The sequence below is a fragment of the Zeugodacus cucurbitae genome, chromosome 3 (assembly GCF_028554725.1).
Source record: "Zeugodacus cucurbitae isolate PBARC_wt_2022May chromosome 3, idZeuCucr1.2, whole genome shotgun sequence".
In the NCBI taxonomy this organism is placed as follows: domain Eukaryota; kingdom Metazoa; phylum Arthropoda; class Insecta; order Diptera; family Tephritidae; genus Zeugodacus; species Zeugodacus cucurbitae.
The window spans coordinates 6,350,691-6,371,491 of record NC_071668.1 but is presented as its reverse complement, the minus strand read 5'-3'; the positions used below and the strand labels follow the sequence as shown (position 1 = coordinate 6,371,491).

Below are 20,801 nucleotides of genomic sequence, written 5' to 3'. Positions count from 1 at the left end.
CGTACTTACTAGCATATTTCTATATCTACATGCCCAGTCATCAACTGAGCGGCTTCAAGTTACTACCGGGGTCATCTAAGTAACTGTCTACAACAACAACAACATTGTCACTCGCTTTTGTATCGTTGACCGGAAAAGTCAATCATCATGCAACGCTGTGTGTGGGTGTTGTTGCCGCTTCCACTGCTGCTGTTGACATAACGAATTTGCATGACACGTAGCCGCCGGTGTTGTTGACAAATGAAATCGCACAACGATAACTCATGCAGCCAATCAGTATTTCGCAGGTCAATGCTTGTATATTTGCTTAGCGTGAGGGGATATTTCATTTCATTTCATTCCGCTTTCCGCTATCCGCTTTATTTTTGCTTAAGTCAGCTCGTTTAATACGAAGGGAAATTATGTAAAGTGCCAATTGAATTTTCTACATTTTTCTACTCTGCATTGGATGCATGTGCATGGAGCGAGAAGATTAAATCGTTTCGTTGTGGGTGACAAGTTTGGTAGTATTTAATATAAAGGGAAACTTAAGCTTACTAGACTTAATTTCCAGTAGATCACTTGTATTAAGTTAGGTAAGGTTAGTATGTGGATCTCTACATATGCAGGAAGATCTCACTTGGACAGTTTTGAGCGCCTTCCTCACGATTCAACGAAGCGCTTAGAATCTGCTACAAAATTCTTGAGTCAGCTGATGTCAATTCTAGACAATTCGCTAGGTTCTCCGAATGTTAATTTGATGACTTATTCATAGAGACCAGACACTTAGCCTTCTAAGGTATGAGATCTATTGCGATACCATGAAAATTGAAAGCTTTAACGGTCAGTAATTCAAAATTACCGCTACTAACACTTTGCTCGATTTATTTCTCTCATACCTGTTGGACTGAACCCAGAAAGACTTTTGCACAACTACTCATAAGCAATCTCATCTCTTCATGATGAGACAATACCGAGTCGAAAGTTTACAAAGTAGTTTAGTATGTATCGTCTGAGAGACCCTTCATTATTGCAACCGGTACGTCAGAACGCCCTGGTGTCCATATTAACAGAGATTATACTATTGTGCCAACATGGGGGTTGTGAAGTCCCAGAGTTTAGCAGTGATCTCTCTAAAAATATAAAAAACACCACTGACTACTCTCATACCACAGCATTCTACTAAATTCAATTCCACAAACCCCTCAACGGACCTGCTGAATTAATACCACTTAAGTGCCACCGAGTATTTTCGGTTCAAACGTTTTTCTTTTCTCTATCAAATTATAAAATTCACTTACTCAATTGAAGTGTGAAATTTCATTTTCTTTTACCTCTTTCAACTACTAGTATCATGCCGTCCATGATGAGAAGATAGAGTATGACGGATGATAAGTTATAGGTAAGTAAAATGAACACACTGCAAAACTCCAGGCAACTCCAGGCACACACACACCTCTCTGCACTGATGATTCAATGCAACTCCAGCAGCGCTCCCCCTCACCACCGTTGTTGCCGTATATTGAGACAATCAGTGAGTCAGTCAAAAAATAAGACACCAACGAGTGAGGCAAACCAAACGTCCATAGCAATTCGATTACCCCGACGCGTGTCTGTGCTGTCTAGTACAGCAGCTGACGTCCGCCGACGATGTTCTTCGCTTGCGTTGCAATCGACCGCATCGCTTGCAACCGCATCTTGGCACATACTACAAACATACTTGCATCAACATGGCGGCTGGCTCTGAGCGCAAAGGTCGGCGACTACTCCGAAGATGACAGGCGAAATTTTCCACATCATTTCGTTCGCTTTTCTCCAGTGGAATTCAGTTAGTCAAGATGGTGGCACATCTAGCTATCAGTTCAGTGGTGTCAGTTGACTCACGCCGTTACTCAATTTGTTACTCGGCACCGATTGATTTGCTTTACCAATTGATTTCAGATATCTTTCGTGAATTATAAATGAGACAAGACATTTTTAATGGCTTCAGAGTGTTAGAATGGAAAAAGTGAGCTCGGCTCTTAGCAACTGGAATTTATTAAGAGCTTTAAATATTCATGAAATCTATGGAGAACCACCAACAACTGATTACTATATTTATATGGTATTTAGTCAGAAGAATAGAAAGAATATTGAAGAGATATGATATGGACCCGATCCATAAACGCTAAAATAAGCTCCGTTCTCTTTAAATATTGCAAATTTGTAATTTTTGACTAACAATCATAAACTCCACAGAGAATTTAGATAAGCAATAAGCAGAGAGAAATCTCATTTAATTGAGGTTTGAGTACGAAACAACATAACTCCAAAAAGTTGACGGAAATTGCGAAGTCAAAAAAAATTACAACAACAACTTTAATTTGGAATCTACGTCGCATTGCGGGAGGTGTGAACATTTATCACTCAGCTGTCATTTATAAATCCATCACGTAAATACCCTAACCGAAAGCAGCGTAGAAATGTGTCAAATTCAGCAAATACATAGAAATAAACATTTATAAAGAGTGATCCTTGTCGGAAAATCTGAAGAACCCAGAGCATGCAAGCTACGAAAAAAAAGAAACTCAGAGTAGGTCTTTCGTCATTAAGATTCATCATAAGACTGAGCAAAGTACAATCTACTCGCAGACCAAACGAACTCATGTAAAAGCTAAGGATTTGGCCGTCAGATCTAACAAAGAAGTGCTTTAAATAACCTATGAATGCTACCGAATTGACAGTATTTGACCGGAAAAAATGTGAGGCCATTCAGGTCACCAAAACACGACTACAGAGCGAACGAACAATATCGTAGACCTAGCTTGTATTGCTTATTCAGTGACTTTCGCTTGAAGGACTTGGAAGACGTATTGGGGAGAATTAACTATATAGAGTCCTCCAAATCCAATCCGAATATACAAATTCGATTGGCGACTTTAGGATAGAGAGTTTCGAATATCGGATTTCAAAATATGCAACTTTAAGTTCAAGATTTCAAAAAGTTTTATATTTAAATATTAAATATTCCTGAAAGGAACATATGACCACCCAATTTCAATATGTACATATATATATATGTATAAATAAGTATGCGATTATCATTTCCGTTTCGATATGCACATTCACGCACATGTGGCAGACTCGTACCACAATGACTTACTAACTGACTGACAGAACGACCTTTTGCCGTTGTACGTTTGACCCACTTGTTGTCGATGTTGTGAATATCGCCCGAGCAATTTCTTTGAAAATTTAACTGTCAAATGATAAATACCAATCACATAGCCAAACGCAAAATCGCACTTATACATTTGTAAATATATAATATATTCGTACGTTTATAAAGACACACTTATGCATAAGCTCGTAAGCGCACGTAAGCACGTAAGCACGCAATCGCACATTAAGCATTGACAGTATTGACGATAAATGCTATCAATCTGGCCAAACAAATCCGCTTCAGCTGTCACTGCGGCGATTGCGTGTAACCACGTGCGCTCATGCTCACGCTCCCGCTCGCACGATATTGACGTTTGCCAAAGCATGTCCTTTTGCGCGCACAACGCATTTCCGCTGTCAACGGGCGATTTAAAGTATTTGATATGTGCTGGCAGGCATTCGATTCGGCACACAGCGGCAATTAAAGAGCGTAAGTGTGCGTGTATATGCGTATGTGTTCTATTGACAGCAGAAACGCTTCACGCAATCAAAGATAAAGCTAAATAAGTGTGCGGGTTGTAAAAGTCCACGCTTTCTTTAATTTCAACTTAATTCAAAGTTTTAAATATTAACCTTATCCAATTTTATTAAGAGATTTGATGATGTATGCGAGGCTTCGTGGAAAGTTGTTAATTATGAAGCTTAGTTATGAGCTTTACATTTTCGGAGGTTCTCAGGATGTGCTAGGTAGTAAGAAAATCGAGGTCCTGAAAAATATACTAGGATTGAAATCAGTTTTTTTTTTTTGTATAAATATAAATTATCTTCGATTCGCTAAGCATTAGAGAGTAGCGAATCGAACACACCACACTGTCTTTTTAAACAAACTGGCAGCACTGAAAAATAACTGTCGAAATTTGCACATATTTAATCGCACTGAATCAATTGCTTGGAAGCGTTGTGCTATAAAACAATTTAATTAGAATTTCTATTTACCAAAATCAATAAATAAAATCTTCCGAAGGAGTAGAACTTGTCTAACATCTGTGAAATAAAACTTGATAGTGCGAATGGACCTGACTTCAATAAAGTATCCGGAAGATAACGAGCAGCGAGAGAGCAAATTAATGACGGTCTATACTATCTTTCGGTTTTTCGTAGTGCTCTAAAAGCTTTCATTCCGAAATAGCTTTAAGCGGCACACCTAGTGTAATGGCCTAAAAAAAGGTGATTTTTGGAAATTTTTATTAAGAAAACTACTTTACCAATTATTTCAAAATTTTTAGAATATATTTATACATGTTTCAAGAATATACAGTGAAATTTTTGAAAAAAAATTAAATATGTTTTAAGTTATAGTCGATCTCCAGCGGCGCAAAAAAAAGGGTGCTGCAGTGATTCCGGCCTTCTCCGTGGATGAATGTCGAATTTTACCCAAAATTTTGGTCGTTTTTCGACCAAATTTCGATTTTTTGATCAGATCAAAAATTGTACGGAGAACTATATAAAGAACATGTAAAAAACTCGATAGTGATCGGATCATTTGTTTTTGAGTAATCACTGCAGCAAATTCGGAAAATTATGTTTCGAGAAAAACGTGTTTAAAGATAAAATGATCGTACTCACTGTTACCGAGCGGCTGCTCTTTAAATTGCTATAACTCAAAAACTATTTGAGATATCGATTTGAAATTTTGATATGTTATTTTTAAAGGTGTAATCTACCGAAATATGAAAGAAAAAAATTGATTTTTTTTTTGAAATTTCACACTAGGTGTGCGCCTTAACCCCTTAAAGGTAATTTTAATATAGAATATGTGAGTTGATAAAAGAGGAAATTTTAATGAACAATTTTTATAAGGTTATCGCTATTCAGTGTCAAAAGCTTCCCCATGCTGAAAGCTGATTCTGAGAATATCGTTGGAATATCACTCTATTAAAAACTGTGTTTTTTAACACGCTGTTCCTCGTATATCGAGGTGTGTTCAAAAAATAACGGGAATTTTCTTTTTTTTTTTATTTATTCATTCATTCATTAATATTGGTAGTCTTCAAAATAGTCCTCATTCGATATTATGCACTTATGCCTGCTCTTATTCCAATCGTCGAAACACTTCTCCAACTCGATTTTTGGAATAGCTCTTTCAGCGTTTTCTCGTATGCTTGTAAAACAACTAAATGGTTCACTTTATTTTTGTAAAAAGGCAAAAGTATGTCTGGCGAATGCAGACTTTGACTTCGTCACAGTATTTTTGGCAAATAATTTTAAAATTCCCATTATTTTTTGAACACACCACTTTTGTGCTATTATTCTACACCCAATTAAGCTAAAAGTCGTATATTTCAACCAGATAGTCATACGATAGAGTATAATATTGTCTAATTTAAACATTATTAACCAAATTTCATCCAAAGAATCATCCTTAGTGCTCAAAACTCGACAGAATATGTTTACAGTCACAACTAATTCCCATAGAACCTTATTTTGATCAATCAACTAATCCGATCTTATAAAAGATAACTTAAGCATCAACTAAGATATCGGAAACAACCTTACCACACAGAATAAAGTACACCTAATATCTTGCAGATCTTCCCTTGGATCTCATATACTTAATGAAAACATGTCCGTTCTTCTGGCCATATATAAATACATATATGAGTAGCAGTTTTAACAATAAATTGACGCTAGTCACCGTGAAATAGTTGTCAACCTTCAAAAAGTACATTTCATTTTCCACCACATCCACACAATAAATGTAAATGTATGCGACCCCATATATAGATATATGTAAACCTCATACATATACATACATGGATTTGTATTCATAAAATATTTAAACTAACTACGTGGCCGGTCACATTGAAAATAGCAAAATAAATAGCAGAAATACCAATACATCGCCACTCACAGCACACAACCCACAGCATACTAGCCACAGCATACCCCCCTCAACTGCCGCGCCGTTCCATCACTCAGTAGTGCCACAATTCTAATCAACTTCGGCGCTCGCAATGCCCCATGGGCTGAGATCAAGGATTACCAGTGAGTGCTTAAGCGCAATTTTGCGTTCATAAATTATTTATAAGCAATAAACATAAAATTTAAATAATCGAATAAAACCGTAGGATACTCCGGTGAGGATATGTGAACGAATCTACTTGTAAATTCCAGGTTAACCTATTCATGCATAGTTATTCAACGGTGCTTTACGTATGTGTGTGTGTTTCATTTAACACTGTGCGGTTGGCAGTGTACGGTTGTTGCATAGTCTTAGGCGCATTTATGTACGAGTGTGGGGGAAAATCACTCACCACTACTGTTCAGCGCCTATGTAGTGCTAGCAATGACACTGGGTAATGCAATATCAGTAATGATAATGGTTATGGTAATGTTGTAAAAGGTTCCCTACAATATATGTAGATATATAAATACATATGTATACATGTGTGGGCGCTTATCACATCGATTACCGTAAAGTGTTGAGTCGTAAGAGCTTTCAGTTACATAAAATTAGTATGATGAAGTGTGGAAGGATGCGATAGAGCAGTGGTTAAGCTCGCATGTTGAAAGAATACGTAGGATAAATAAATAAAAAGGACGAGACCTCCACACAATCGTTAAAGAGTAATGAAGAGACTTAATGATGACGGAAATATTCTTTTGGATACTATAAGCGTTTTGATTAACCAATCTCCGCGTCTGAATCGAACAAGGAACTGGTATAATTCGAAAAGCCATGGAAAAACAAGCGGTTGCTATATGTACCACTTCAATAATATATATACTAACCAACTGCTTCTGGTGAATTCAATATCAGTGAATCGAAAAAACTGGTATAAATCTAATAAACTGGTATAACTCAATATATATTTAATAAAAAGCAGTTATACCATTTTAAAGATACTGGAACTTCAGAACTTTCTTTTTGGCCGAATATTGGCTACTTGAAGATGGCTAATACCACCAGCCAGGATAATCGTAAAATATACCAAAGCTTGAGTAAATCTCTAATGAATAATTATGGGGCTTAATGATGACGGAAATTTCACTTTGGAAACTATGAACATTTTGATTAGCCAATCTCTAAGTTTTGCTGAACCGAACAAGCAACTGGTATAAATTGGAAAGTGATAGAAATACAAACGATTGTTATACTACTTCAGCCAGCTTTTATATTTATATTTAGTATGTACACTCCCTTACTATTTCTGATACGCAAAAACTTAGAGAATCGAACAAACAACTGGTATAAATAATTTAAACTGGCATAATCCAATATATATTTAATATAAAAACAGTTATACCATCTTGAAGAGACCAGACCTGAAAAAGTTCTTCTGGTGAATCGAACAAACAACTGGTATAAATTGTATAAACTGGCATAATTCAATATATTTTTAATATAAAAACAGTTATACCATCTTAAAGAGACCAGAACTGGAAAACGTTCTTCTGGTGAACTGAACAGACAACTGGTATAAATCGTATAAACTGGCATAATCCAATATATATTTAATAAAAAGCAGTTATATATTCTTAAAGAGACTGAAACTGAAAGCTCTTTTATTAGTTTCACATACAGCGCATCTACCCTCAGCAAGGATATTCGTAAAATATCCCAATTGGCTTGACTAAACCACTTCGATTTGGATTATATGCATCTGGCTAAAACAATGCGAGTACCAAAGGTAAGTAAGACCCCACATACATTCATACGAAGTATGGTTAACATTATTTCGCCTATTTATTTGCTTTTGAAGAGTTAATAAATTTCCCACCGAATAACTATGTACACTCAGCAGCGTACGCAATTGTAATCGAATTGAGGCGGCCAAATAAGTTTATTAAGCTTCCGTTGTTGTTATTTTACTAAGCAAATTGAATTTTAATAAATTTATGCGCTGAATTCTCCAGCGGCACTAACATAAATTTCAATCAATTCATACTAGATTACACACTCAAATACACATGTACAGTGGTCGTACAGCATTGTTATGCTCAAATTATGTATATGCTCATCTGTATATGAAGATGCCCTGCAGGAAAATATAAAATTGTTGAAAAATTCAGAAACAAGCATAACTGCACTGTATTCGTAATAGTTGAGGGTGTTTTTAATGTATATTTGTTTGCGCAAAAATCCTGGTTATACCCTGAACAGGGTATATTAAGTTTGTCACGAAGTTTGTAACAGCCAGAAAGAAGCGTCGGAGGCCCTATAAAGTATATATATAAATGATCAGTATGTTGAACTACGAACTAGTCCTTCAGTTTTTAAGATATCGTTTTGAAATTTTACAGATGTTATTTTCTCTTCAAGAAGCTGCTCATTTGTCGGAACTGCTGATATCGGACCACTATATCATATAGCTGCCATACAAACTGAACGATCGGAATCAATGGCTTGTATGGAAAACTTCCGCATTTTACTACATATCTTCACGAAATTTAGTGTGAGTTATTGTGCATAGAAATAATTTAATCTCCGAAGAAATTGTTCAGATCGGTTCACTATAGCATATAGCTGTCATACAAACCGAACGATCGGAATCAATGGCTTGTATGGAAAATTTTCGCATTTGACGTGGTATCTTCACGAAATTTGACATGGATTACTGCTTAAGATAATAATATAATCTCCGAAGAAATTGTTCAGATCGGTTAACTATATAACCTTAATGTTTCTAGCAAACAACCCGGCTAAAAATAATTAGTAAAATGTTTTCTTTTTTTTTTACTTACTTTTTCTTACGTCTTTAGATTTGCTTAAACACATAGTTACTAAAAGAAATGCACCTATGAAGGGTATATTAGCTTCGGTACAGCCGAAGTTAACACTTTTTCTTGTTTCTAGTTAAATTTCCTACCGGCCATGTACCAGGACACACACACACACCACAGAACACAGTTAATATTTCATTTGGACATGTTGGTGGTAAACACAAGTTGCTAGTTGGTATTTAAATAATATTTTTGTGTTTCTGTTTTTACATTGCTCTATGCAACAGCAACAAGGATTTGAGAACACATGCGTGCATAAATGTAAAGTTGTTAATTTGCTTTATGCTATGTATAAATAATACAAACACTACGTAAATATGCTTAAGGCATGTGTTATGCAGTTTTATTTATTTTTTTTTTTATTAAAATACAATTGTTTCAACGTTATAATAAAATTCAAATTGCTCTGTGAATGGTTGTGAGTGTATAGGAAGCACGAGAGGAGCTTTCGAGATGGAATAGATTTGAGATGACTTTAAAATATTAAGAAATGGTATATATGGCGCCAAGTTCTGCACTTAAAATATCCATAATTTGGTTGTGAAATGTTCTTAATGCTATTTTCTACTGACAAAAAAAGGCCGCTTAAGTACTGTCGCTTGTTACCGCGGATTTTATCAAGGACATTTTGTATTCGCGTTACTCAAAATATTTTAGTTTTTAAATACTTAAGCTATAACGGTATTCATGTATAAATAAAAATGTTTAAAAATTTAATTTCAATGTGAGGTGTGTTCAAAAAATAACGGGAATTTTCTTGTTTTGAAAAAAAATATAAAAATATATTATTAAAAAAATAATGTTCTCGCCTTCAAATAATCCCCATTCGACCGACGAAACACGATTTTTGGAATAGACTTTGGCTCTTTCAGCGATTTTTCTCTCGTATGCTTGTAAAACGACTGTCTTTTATTTTTGGAAATATGAAAAAGTCACACGTCTGAAGATTATGGAGGCCGTGTATCGTTACAGTATTGTTTTTGGACAAGAATTTACGAACAAGCAAAGAAGTGTAAGCTTTTAACAAATCACCAAGCTCATAAAAATACAGCTAACCCTAGCGACTTCTATAGACAATCGTACTTCAGGAGTCGTAATACATATATTACAATCGTAATACAAAAAACAATTAACAAAAAATATAAAATTTGAAAATTCCCGTTATTTTTTGAACACACCTTGAATGTTCATTTTTCACAACTTGAAGAAAAATTAGTAATTTTTGTGTTTCAAAACTTTTTTCATGTATGAACTCATGCACACCTCACCTACTCATAAGAGCGGTAAAATACTCCAAGATATTTATATTACACCTCTCCTAAAGTGAATGCACTCAGTAAACATACGACAGCTCTCTCACAACAAAAAAGGGCCGGACTCTCTGGCCATTCGTTTACCTATGACTTTTCGTTTTAGTCAACGCTACATTTATAAACATTCAATAAGCTCACGCCCCAACCTTTACAGTCATTCATTTATGTCAGCGTCCGGTAGCAATGTTGTCAACGCTCAACAGCTGATCGACAAGATCAGCGGACTCGTGCCAACTTGCTTGTGCACTTAGTACATACTCTTCAGCACTTCTTGGTGGAGTCAGTTGCACGTCGACAAGCGCTCCGACTGGTTGTGAGCTGTTTATTGAACTCATAGCACTCATTTTATCCATATTTATGAATAAAAATAATAAAAAGCGTGTTCGCGTTTGTAGATTGCGAATTGAGTACACGGGCGAACGCAGCTTCAGTTCAACGGCATTCACAAAGGCAGACGAGTCGCGAGCCAAAACCTGCCAACGTCGACATTTACGCGTCGTGTAGAAGAGTTTTCGGTTCTTAATTTAAGTAATAAGCGCTATTGTTGACATTTTTGCGGTTTTAATAATTGAATAGTTCGTGTGCGAGTGTGTTGTTGTTTACTACGGCTGTATATTGTCATTTATTAATCTATGAAGTGAAAGTGTGGTGTTTTATTCTCCACTGGAATTATTAGTTGAGCTTAGACGTCGAGTAGTGCGTTTATTTACGAATTCAGATGCACAAGTCAGCCGCGAGCCGTCACACACTGCGCCTCCCCTGTCTAGTGGCTGTTGTTGCGCTTGTGATACTCATTGTAAATGGTATGTTTATACTGCGAATCGACCACAAATAAAAATATCTTTATAAAAACAAATTAGTGATAAATCTAGTTTCTTTATAAGAAAAAATGCCGTAATACTAATTATCGTGTCTTCTTTATTTTACACCTTGCTCATTTAATGCATTTTCGCAGTTCCCTCAGCTAGCAGCGCACCGCTTGTTAGCTCATTGCGTGATGTCTGCGGTCACACGCTACGCAGACCAAGCGGTTTCTTTGGACGTCACTTTGATTCTACTTTTCTGAAGCATTTCTTCAAACATCTGATACCATTCACCAGTTCCGCGCGCGTTAAAATGCAGTTCTATTTGTATAAAAGGGATTTTGCCGAGTGTGGACGTGAAATTGTAACGGATGATGATAGCAGCTTGGAAATGTCTGAATTTAATCCAGAGCATCCAACCAGGTATGTAAAAGCTTTGAGCATAAATTAATTGAGTGAAATGTTGTAGTTTTTGGAATGTTCTAAAATCCCGATATTCAGCATAAAATATCGAAAATTCGGGACTGACAGCGCATTTTATTAAATTATGTAAGAAGAAATATTTTAAATTATTTTACTAACACAAGTCAAGTTTCGGGATTATATTTTCGGTATCGGGGGATTTTAATATGAATTGAATTAATACGAAATGAAGTGAACTGTATACTAAAGCTTTTTGTAATTGTGTAATGACTAATGTTTGTTAAAAAAATTATAATTTTTAATTTGCATCGCCAAAACAAAGCGTAATTTTCCACAAAAAAAAAATAACCTAATATTTTTTCTTGGTAATTTCGTGTGTCTATAAATCCGGGAAAATAAATTTTTAATTGCGTTAATGTCACGCAAACAAGATTTTTGTACATATATGTTTGTAACTAGTGCATTAGCTCGTAAACAATTGCATTAGGGTGTGTCCGTATTGAGAATTTTTATTTTTGAAATGTTTTTGATATAAATGTAGCCTGTACTTTTGTTGTAGAAACTGAAGATTTTATTATTTAATAAAATTAAAATTTGTTTTTTTTTTGGAAAAAAATTGAAAAAAATTTCAAAAATATTTTTTATTTTTGTTAAAAACTGATATGCGTTAAAAATATTAAATATATAAAACAGTAATTTTATTAAAATTTTCGGTTTGATAAACACAAAAAAATGTGGTTATTTTGAAAAATTACTGTGGTGTATATCGAAGATCTTAAAACTAACATTAAATAAAAATTAGTATCACTTATTTTTTTCGATAAACACAAAAAGTGTGGTGAGTTTTGAAAAATGACTGTGGTGAGTTTCGAAAAATCTTGCAAAAGTCGCTTTAAATAACATTCTGAAAATAATTTTCAAAAATGCAATAAGAAAATTATATAAAAAACCGTAATTCCCAAAAACAAAGTACCACCCTAATGCAAGAAATTACCGAAATCAAAACCAGCATACAGTTGTAATTAATTAATAACTACATATTTTATAATTAACGCATTCTGTCACCGCAACTCAGTCATTATGACACATACACACAATCAGACGTGAGCAATTGTAATATTTTCGTAAATAATTAATCACTAATTGATATTTGGCTTAATAGAAATGTCACAGCTACTTAGTTTACAGTTATATTAATAAACAAGCAAAAAATATACAAATTGCATTGTCAAATTCAGTAGGGTCAAATGGAAGCGATTAATTCATATTTTTTTATCAAAATACAAATTGGCAACGTTTTTAATTACCTAAACAAACAAATATATAACCGTTTAATCTATAACGGTAGTGGGGAAAAATGCGTATATTTAAATGCTGTTACAGGCACCTTCACGAGTTGATAGCGCACAAATGCAAATAGGAAATATCAAATAAAGGTCAATGAATAGGAAATTTGCAACAACAAACCAACAAGAATAAGCTCAAATGCTCTGGAAAATATTTTTTACTGAGTAGTATGAAGGTAGCTAATATATATTTATAAAATTTATAAAAAATTATATAGATCGGATCGGGTGGTTTAAACCGATATTTTTGATTACGCTATTTTTCTATACCGTTACTAATGCTTAACTTAAATGATTACCAAGGAAATTTTCTATATATCCCATGCTTATTGGCCAGTGCCACGCCCACAATGTCGGTAGTTTCAAATAATACCATTATAAGAGAGAGTTGCGTGTTGCTCTTCTGAGGTTTCGGTGATTTTTATATCGTGGCATAAGTCGATGAGTAATTTCTTTGAAAATGTTAAGAAGCGTTTTTGAGATCGATACTATCTCAAACGCAATGAAAAAACACTTCAGTTATGAACCAGACATTGTATATACAGCTGCAGACAACACACTTGAAAACGACTCGTATGACTCAGTGACAAATTAGCAAATTTTATTTGGAATATTTTTCATTGAAGATTTTCGTTGAACTCCATTCACGATTACACATATACGCATATATAACGGGGCTGCATTTAATTTACACAAAATAAACATAAAAAACTTTCAATTTTGCGTCAGAACTTACATAAAGGCAGCGCGACATATTAAAGTTGGCGAATATCGGCAATATTTTGCTTTTTCGCTCATACTCAGTCTCTTCTTCTCTCACTCTCTCTGTCTCTCTTTGCAGAATAATCATACACGGATGGATGAGTCAGAGCAAAGGCGCCTTGAATCGTGCCGTCAAAAATGCTTATCTTAGTCTAGTCAAACGCGTGCCACAATCGGCTGTTTCCACCGAAGATGTCAACGTCACCACCAACCCACCACTCTACAGTGTCTACGAAAACGATATTGACGACCGCTATCGAAGAAGCGACCTGAATGACACTGTGCCGCCAAGCGACTATAATGTGATCGTCTGTGATTGGAGTGTCATTTCGTCGAATGTGAATTACTATAGCGTTGTCGAAATGGTGGAGGATTTGGGTCGTTTACTTGTCGATTTGGTCAGTTTTCTGCAACTGCGCACCGGACTCAATTACAACGACGTCTATTTGATTGGCCACTCGTTGGGCGCACAAATTGCCGGTAGCGCAGGCAAGCAGGCACATCCCTACCGCTTTAATACGATCTATGCCCTCGATCCCGCCGGTCCGAAGTTTCGCGAAGTCAGCGATGAGTTTCGCGTCGATCCCAGCGATGCTGAGTATGTCGAGTCAATACAGACTAGCAGCAGTTTGGGTTTTGAAGAGCCTGTCGGTCATGCCACCTTCTATCCCAATTATGGGCGTGATCAGAAGAAGTGCTACTTTTATGGCTGCTCGCATCGTCGCGCCTATCACTACTTTGCCGAGTCGATTACCAGTAAATTGGGTTTTTGGGGCACACTCTGTCGTCGCGAGTCGGATGATGTGTGGATATTCTCCCAAACCGGTGTGGAATTTCGTATGGGTGGTGAGCCGTCTGCGCCAAAGAGAGGTACATTCTATGTTAAGACAGCAGATAAGCCGCCATATGCACTGGGTCCGAATATTCAACCGCAACGTTTGGTCACGGCAGCCATAGATAATGAAACAAATGGACCATTCGAAGAAGAGAAGTATGCGATCAGTGAAAATTTGTATGTGTAGATTAAATGAGTTTTGAGTGCAAGAACTCAATGATTTTGTACAAGTATTTATTCAAAATTAATGAATTTTTTACTTAAAAAAAGCTTTCGATTGTACGACCAGCATGTTAAATTTTTATTAACTAATTAACAGCGATAAAACAAGATTTTTTTGTAACTTTTCTGCCAAGATAATCTGATGTGATAATAATAATGTAATAAAATGTTGAGCGATACCATATGTTGTTGTAGTAATATGTGATGAGTGTATGGTAATTTGATATTGTTTCCAGAAACTATAAATAATTCTTATTCGACTCTCTTAGTTGATATGATGTGATGTGATATCAAGTGATGTGGTTATGTTAAAAAAGGCACTGAGATGCAGAAATCGAGATTGTCAAGTCAATTATCATCGAAAATGATAACGATTAGAAAAGTGAGACTTATATTTGGTGCTAGAAGGAAAAGATCTTCAAGAGAGACTTAGATATGGATTAGTAGGCAGATCTCTGCATAAACAGGAAGATCTCACTTAGACAGTTTTAAGTGGTGACCTTTGTGAATCAGAAATACCGTCACGATTCATCGAAGCGCTTGGAATCTATTACGAACTTCTTTAGTCGGCTAATGTCAATTCTAACCAATTCGCTGGGTTCGCCGAAGGTAAGCCTTTCAAGGTTTTCAATCTCAGTCTGGCAAAAGCTGGACAGTGGAGAACGAAATGCTTAAATGATTCCATCTCGCCAGATCTCACTTAGACAGTTTTAAGCGGTGTCCTTTGTGAATCAGAAAGACCGTCAGGATTCATCGAAGCGCTTGGAATCTGTTACGAACTTCTTTAGTCGGCTAATGTCAATTCTAACCAATTCGCTGGGTTCGCCGAAGGTAAGCCTTTCAAGGTTTTCAATCTCAGTCTGGCAAAAGCTGGACAGTGGAGAGCGAAATGCTTAAATGATTCCACCTCGCCTTCCTCCAAACAGCAACTTGCATCTGCCAGGATCCCAAGTCTCAACGCATGGGTGCCCATTGAACAATGTCCAGTAAGCACACCAAGGATCGCGCTGAGATGGACATTTCATCTCAAGGAAAATTATACTCTACACAGCGGGCCAAAAGGACCTCGTAATTGCATAGGTACTGATTGGTGACCAGCGTTTGTTGAGCTCATGCGATGTCTGCATGTCGAACGCTCTTGCGCAAGTGGACCGTAGATTGCCAACCCGCTCCCTTTCCGACGTCGACATTTCTTCTAAGCATCGATTCCTATGCTAGTATTGCCGCTCTGCTGTCGAAGTGAATACTTGTTTAGTTGAAAAAAAATTAAATTAATCAAATATAAATACATAAACCCCCTATCACTTCATTTCAATTTAAAGCCCTTCAAAATCGCACCTGTCACACGTTTAATTACACTCATAACAAAATTGACCCTCAAACGTTGGCGCTGTCGCTCAAGCTTCCACTTCGTGTCATTAAATACGTCACTAAGTGTTTCAAACTGTCAACCTAAGCAAAAGCAAACGCCAAAGCAAAGACAAATTTATTTAAAAATTTATAAGCTGCACTTAACTGCTAACCACAACGCGATATGTACATACATACATACATATGTGTGCACACATTAGCAGCGCCACGGCGCACAGTTGAGCGCATATGTGTACTCACACTTATTACCATGCATAAACAACCTGGTCGGTGGCGGCCCACAAATGTTCACACATACTTTGCAGCCACAAACTCCAATGATGATGATGACACAGTATTAGTGCATACATTTTTCAATTATGCAAATTTTCAACACACACACGCGCTCACGCGCAGTTACAATAACTCTTATACTTGAACACCTATGTTCATATAATTTACATGTTGCTATGTACCGTAAGTACAGATATGTATGTGTGCTGATGTCAGCTTATTTCGCCGAATTCCACACGTCAACACTTTGGTGAGGACGAGGCGCTGAAAATTTGGCGACCAAAACACCTGCCTCACCCAGCCACACACACACACTTGCAACAGCGCCCAGCGTTAGTGCGACCACCTACACTGCCAGCGTGTGCAGATTGGTTTTTGGCGTGTTGGCTGCTGCTTTTCAGGTTTCAGGCCTTCGTCGCATCTCCAATCGATGCGCAAACAAATGCTAATGAGCAAAACCACCAATTAAGGTTAAAATGAAACCGTTAACTTTTCAACGATTCGCATTGATGTACGAGTACGAGTACTTGAAACATTCGCTGGGTGTCAATGGGTTTTTGGCTTCATTAAAAATGAGCGCGAGTTCGAGTTACGCGCTGATTTTCAGGTGACAAATTTTGCTGGTACTTTGCAATTTGCTTAAAGCTTCCCTTTTTGTTAGGTTATGTGAATTGAAAATGATTTTCACTAATACTGTTTAAAATTTTAAGCGTAGTAATCGGCTGTAAGTGAGGAATATGCTCAAAAATTAGCGTTCGGTAACACCGTTAAGTATTTCGTCTGTAATGGCAATAAATTCAAACCATTATTTATGCTTTGAGCCCGCTCTGAAGACGTTGAAGGAGATATTAATAAAAGTTTTAATATCTGACTAAATGCCCGTACGACAGGTAAGTTTCAGTTCGTTCCATGACCTCTCATAAAAGTCCGTCTCCCATTTGTAAAATATTTTTCCTTTATTAAAGCACCTAGAGTTAACAATTTTTTTGGTTACCATCGCTCTTCTATAAAATATCGTTTAGTGCAAACTGCATTAAATTAATATATAACATATTAAGGCAGTAATCTGCTTCAGAGGCTTCAAAAAATCGATTTTTTTGTTTTGTTTTAAATTTCTTCCAAAACTATCCAAAAATATGTCTTTAAAATTACAGAGGCCAATTCAACATATTTTCGAAGCTAGAGCAGTTTTAGTGGCCGAGCGTCGATCAGTTGCGAATGCTCAGGCAGATATTTTAAAGCTCGTTTTCTCGAGTTTTCATTTTCACAAGTGTTAGAAAACGGTGCCGGCGATAGCAAAAAGAATATATGTTCGATCAAAAAAAAAAACAAAGTGATCTAGCTTCAGTATTAAATTATCTTCTATTTGTACTAAAAAAGTTGGACAAAAGTATTATTTAAATTACTTGTTTTGCAACTTAAAGTCAATATTTTTCTTAAAAAAGTAATTTTTTTTTCAAATTTCGAAAAAATTTGGAATTTTATAAGTTCTTCGGTATTTTTTTAGTTCATAAAGAAAAGAAACTTATAAAAATTTAAAAAAAAATTGTTTCGACTGTTTCAGATGCATCGCACGACCTCCATCACCGGCACCGATTTACAAGTGCAGACTCCAGGCGCTCCAGAAAAATACTTCAACTTTGAAAAAATTTCAATATTTATTAATAAAAAAAATTTGTTTTTAAGCCTTAAATATAGTACGTTATCGTCTTAAAATTCCGTTCACCGCAATCATTTTCCTTCCCTTAAAAAAAAATTGCTAAAAAACGCTTTTTTCGGCTTCTAAAGCAGACTACTGCCTTAAATAAATATATGTATATTCACCACTCAACATTTTCCACTATTTTGTCAATGCCCACTTTTCGCACTCAAAAACTTATAACCTCATTTTAGCTTCTTAGAACACTTTTACTTTTATAATTTCCCTTCATCGCTGTGCGCCTTAGAATCTAAAGTGTTTTTCCAAACTGCTTTCGAAGTAAAATCCGTGTAAAATACAGTTAGCGCGCTTAACTAAAAAAAAACTCTGCATATAAATCTTTTCAGCGAATTTAACGTTTATCTCCGTTATAGCATTTATGACCGCCTTTTATTTTATGCCTGCAAGCCAACTTTGCAAAAGTTTCTAACAAACACACGAACGCTTGCAAAGGTAGATAGTATATATTATACAAATTCCGCGCAAGGCATTAGAGACTTTATGGTATGTATATATGTATGTACTTATATTTGAAATAGAAAAGTGTTATAAAATATAAGCTTTCATGAACATTATTTTAAAAGCATTAACGATTAAACCATTTTTTAAATTATGAATTAATTCTAAATTTCAGCAAAATAAGTATATATTGCATTAAGTATTCACCACATGTGTACTTAAATATTTACTTAACAGTATGTTTATATTTTTCTTTCTTTCACAACACTTTTTGTAAACAATTCAACATTCAATTGTTGATACACCTGTCAAAAAAATTTAAACTCCAAAATTTTTATATAAATTCTGAAAAAAAAAAAAAATTAAACAAAATTATCAGGAGTTTCGGCTATCCACAATCAAAATCTATTTAAATATGCACTATCACTTCCTGTAATTCAATGTAAAATATAAATACAACGGCAGCATGCCTTTTATTGGTGTTGGTTTAACGCTATTGTTACTTACCGGCGGCAGCTTTTTCGTATTGGGCACCTACTATCAGCACAATGATTTCCTGCATAAACTGCAACAGCTCATACAAGAGGATCCATACGCGTTCTATATACGCACGAAATTATATGCTACGGTTGGTCAATGCTTTACAAGCACACAAACGTTTTCATTTATTTTAATAAATTTCACAAAAACTTTCACTTCAGCTACAACTATTCAATATGAACTGTCTGGAGCAGTCAGTCGGTGCTGGTTCGCGTATGTCAGAGATTATGAAATACGGTTTCCCGGGGCTAGACGACGTACGTGTCTATTCTGATTTTGTGCTGTCTTATGATCGACGCAATCGCGTTGCACATTGGGTTTATGAACATTTACGTGCGCCCTGTGTCAAATCTAATGGTAGCGGTGTAAATCGCAATGAAGCTGTTTATCAACCAGATATGAGTGTACCATCCAACTTTCGTTCTGTTTTAACCGATTATAAAAATTCTGGTTTCGATCGTGGTCATCTAGCTGCGGCAGGCAATCATAAGTGTCATCAGACACATTGTAATGAGACATTCTTTCTGACTAATATTGCGCCACAAGTTGGTAAGGGTTTCAATCGTGATGTTTGGAATAATTTGGAAATTTACGTACGCGAGTTAACTGAGCGCTACGGTTCTGTGTATGTTTGTACCGGACCACTTTATAAGCCAAAGCGTCAAATGCCTGCAGTTACAGAGGTGGAGAATAGCAGTACGACAAAGGGAAAATGGTGTGTGGAATATGAGGTTATTGGTGAAAATACAGTCGCTGTGCCTACACACTTTTTCAAAGTAATCACTGTGGAATCGAAATTACCGGGCGGACAACCATATATGGAGGCATACATAATGCCAAATGCGCCCATTAGCACGAATACGAATATACGAAATTTCCTTGCTGACATCAGAGAAATTGAGCATATTGCTGGGCTGCAATTCTTTAATGGCTTGCGCCGTAGTTTCTTCTTTGGTACTAACTACACTACAACTCCGGAAATTTATAACAATTTTCAGTAAATAATCTGTAGTGGAAAGATATTATTAATTATATTTGATGAATATTATAATAAATGTACGTTTTAACTTAACTGCAACTAACTAATGGTCAGAGCTGTCCGTGTGTGTTAGCTGTGAAATTAAAGCATTTGTTAAATAGCACGCACTTCAACTAAAATTATATGCACTACAACATTAGCGTTTACGCGACACTTTTTCTTTGCTATTTTTCATATTTTTCACGTTTAGCATTATTTAATTGATAATATTCGCAACTTTTGTTAAACATGCTAAAATTACCGCACACGAAAAATGTAGCCGCTGTAGCCAACTGTCAAAAAAAGCGCGAAGGAAGCGGAATATTGCAAAAGGAAACGACAAATAATACAAATGCATATAGAAGAAAGAATTAAGTCAAACTACTAATTTAAGTTTCCATTAACTACACAAGAATGCTTTCAGCGTAACACCTTCTGCGTGAATAAAAATAAAACAAAATATTGTATTTTAAATTAGAATATCCATACTAATTAATATTAATTGCTTAGTTTCGAATAATTCAGTTCCTTTCACACACTTCCTACTTTTTCACTGAACACACCTTGAATTTTCGTATTTAACAGCATTACCACCTGATTTCTAAAATGAAAGAAATATTTACGCGTTCTGTGTATTGAAATTTCGTATTTACAATTGAAATTCTAATTGGAAAAAATCTACTTACAATTATTTTAAAAATAAATCTCCAATTTACATTTTAAATGAGTACAAAAGTGGGAAAAATCACATATTATCACTGAACTAAAGGTATGCAACAGACCGGCAGCACTGTTTACGTGGCAAACGTCAAAATCCGTATGTAAAGCAAATT

The 20,801-nt window shown here is 35.7% G+C and overlaps 2 protein-coding genes across 2 annotated transcripts; both read left to right on the top strand.

The window, feature by feature from the left end:
- Positions 1 to 10,434: 10,434 nt before the first annotated feature.
- On the top strand, positions 10,435 to 14,792 carry LOC105218180 (phospholipase A1 2). Its single transcript, XM_011193599.3, has 3 exons — positions 10,435 to 11,020; positions 11,173 to 11,443; positions 13,631 to 14,792. Exons 1-3 carry the CDS (start codon positions 10,936 to 10,938, stop codon positions 14,571 to 14,573), a joined length of 1,299 nt encoding a protein of 432 aa, XP_011191901.2. The 5' UTR covers positions 10,435 to 10,935; the 3' UTR covers positions 14,574 to 14,792.
- Positions 14,793 to 18,797: 4,005 nt separating this feature from the next.
- On the top strand, positions 18,798 to 20,032 carry LOC105218178 (endonuclease G, mitochondrial). Its single transcript, XM_011193598.3, has 2 exons — positions 18,798 to 19,038; positions 19,112 to 20,032. The coding sequence occupies exons 1-2, from the start codon at positions 18,877 to 18,879 to the stop codon at positions 19,949 to 19,951; spliced, it is 1,002 nt and encodes a 333-aa protein (XP_011191900.1). The 5' UTR covers positions 18,798 to 18,876; the 3' UTR covers positions 19,952 to 20,032.
- Positions 20,033 to 20,801: the final 769 nt, after the last annotated feature.

Excerpts from the sequence above, each read along its gene's own strand:
- LOC105218178 (XM_011193598.3), top strand. The coding sequence starts at position 18,877 with ATGCCTTTTATTGGTGTTGGTTTAACGCTATTGTTACTTACCGGCGGC. Across the intron at positions 19,039-19,111 it reads GCACGAAATTATATGCTACG|CTACAACTATTCAATATGAA; the intron begins GTTGGTCAATGC and ends CTTTCACTTCAG.
- LOC105218180 (XM_011193599.3), top strand. The coding sequence starts at position 10,936 with ATGCACAAGTCAGCCGCGAGCCGTCACACACTGCGCCTCCCCTGTCTA. Across the intron at positions 11,021-11,172 it reads TGTGATACTCATTGTAAATG|TTCCCTCAGCTAGCAGCGCA; the intron begins GTATGTTTATAC and ends GCATTTTCGCAG. Across the intron at positions 11,444-13,630 it reads AATCCAGAGCATCCAACCAG|AATAATCATACACGGATGGA; the intron begins GTATGTAAAAGC and ends CTCTCTTTGCAG.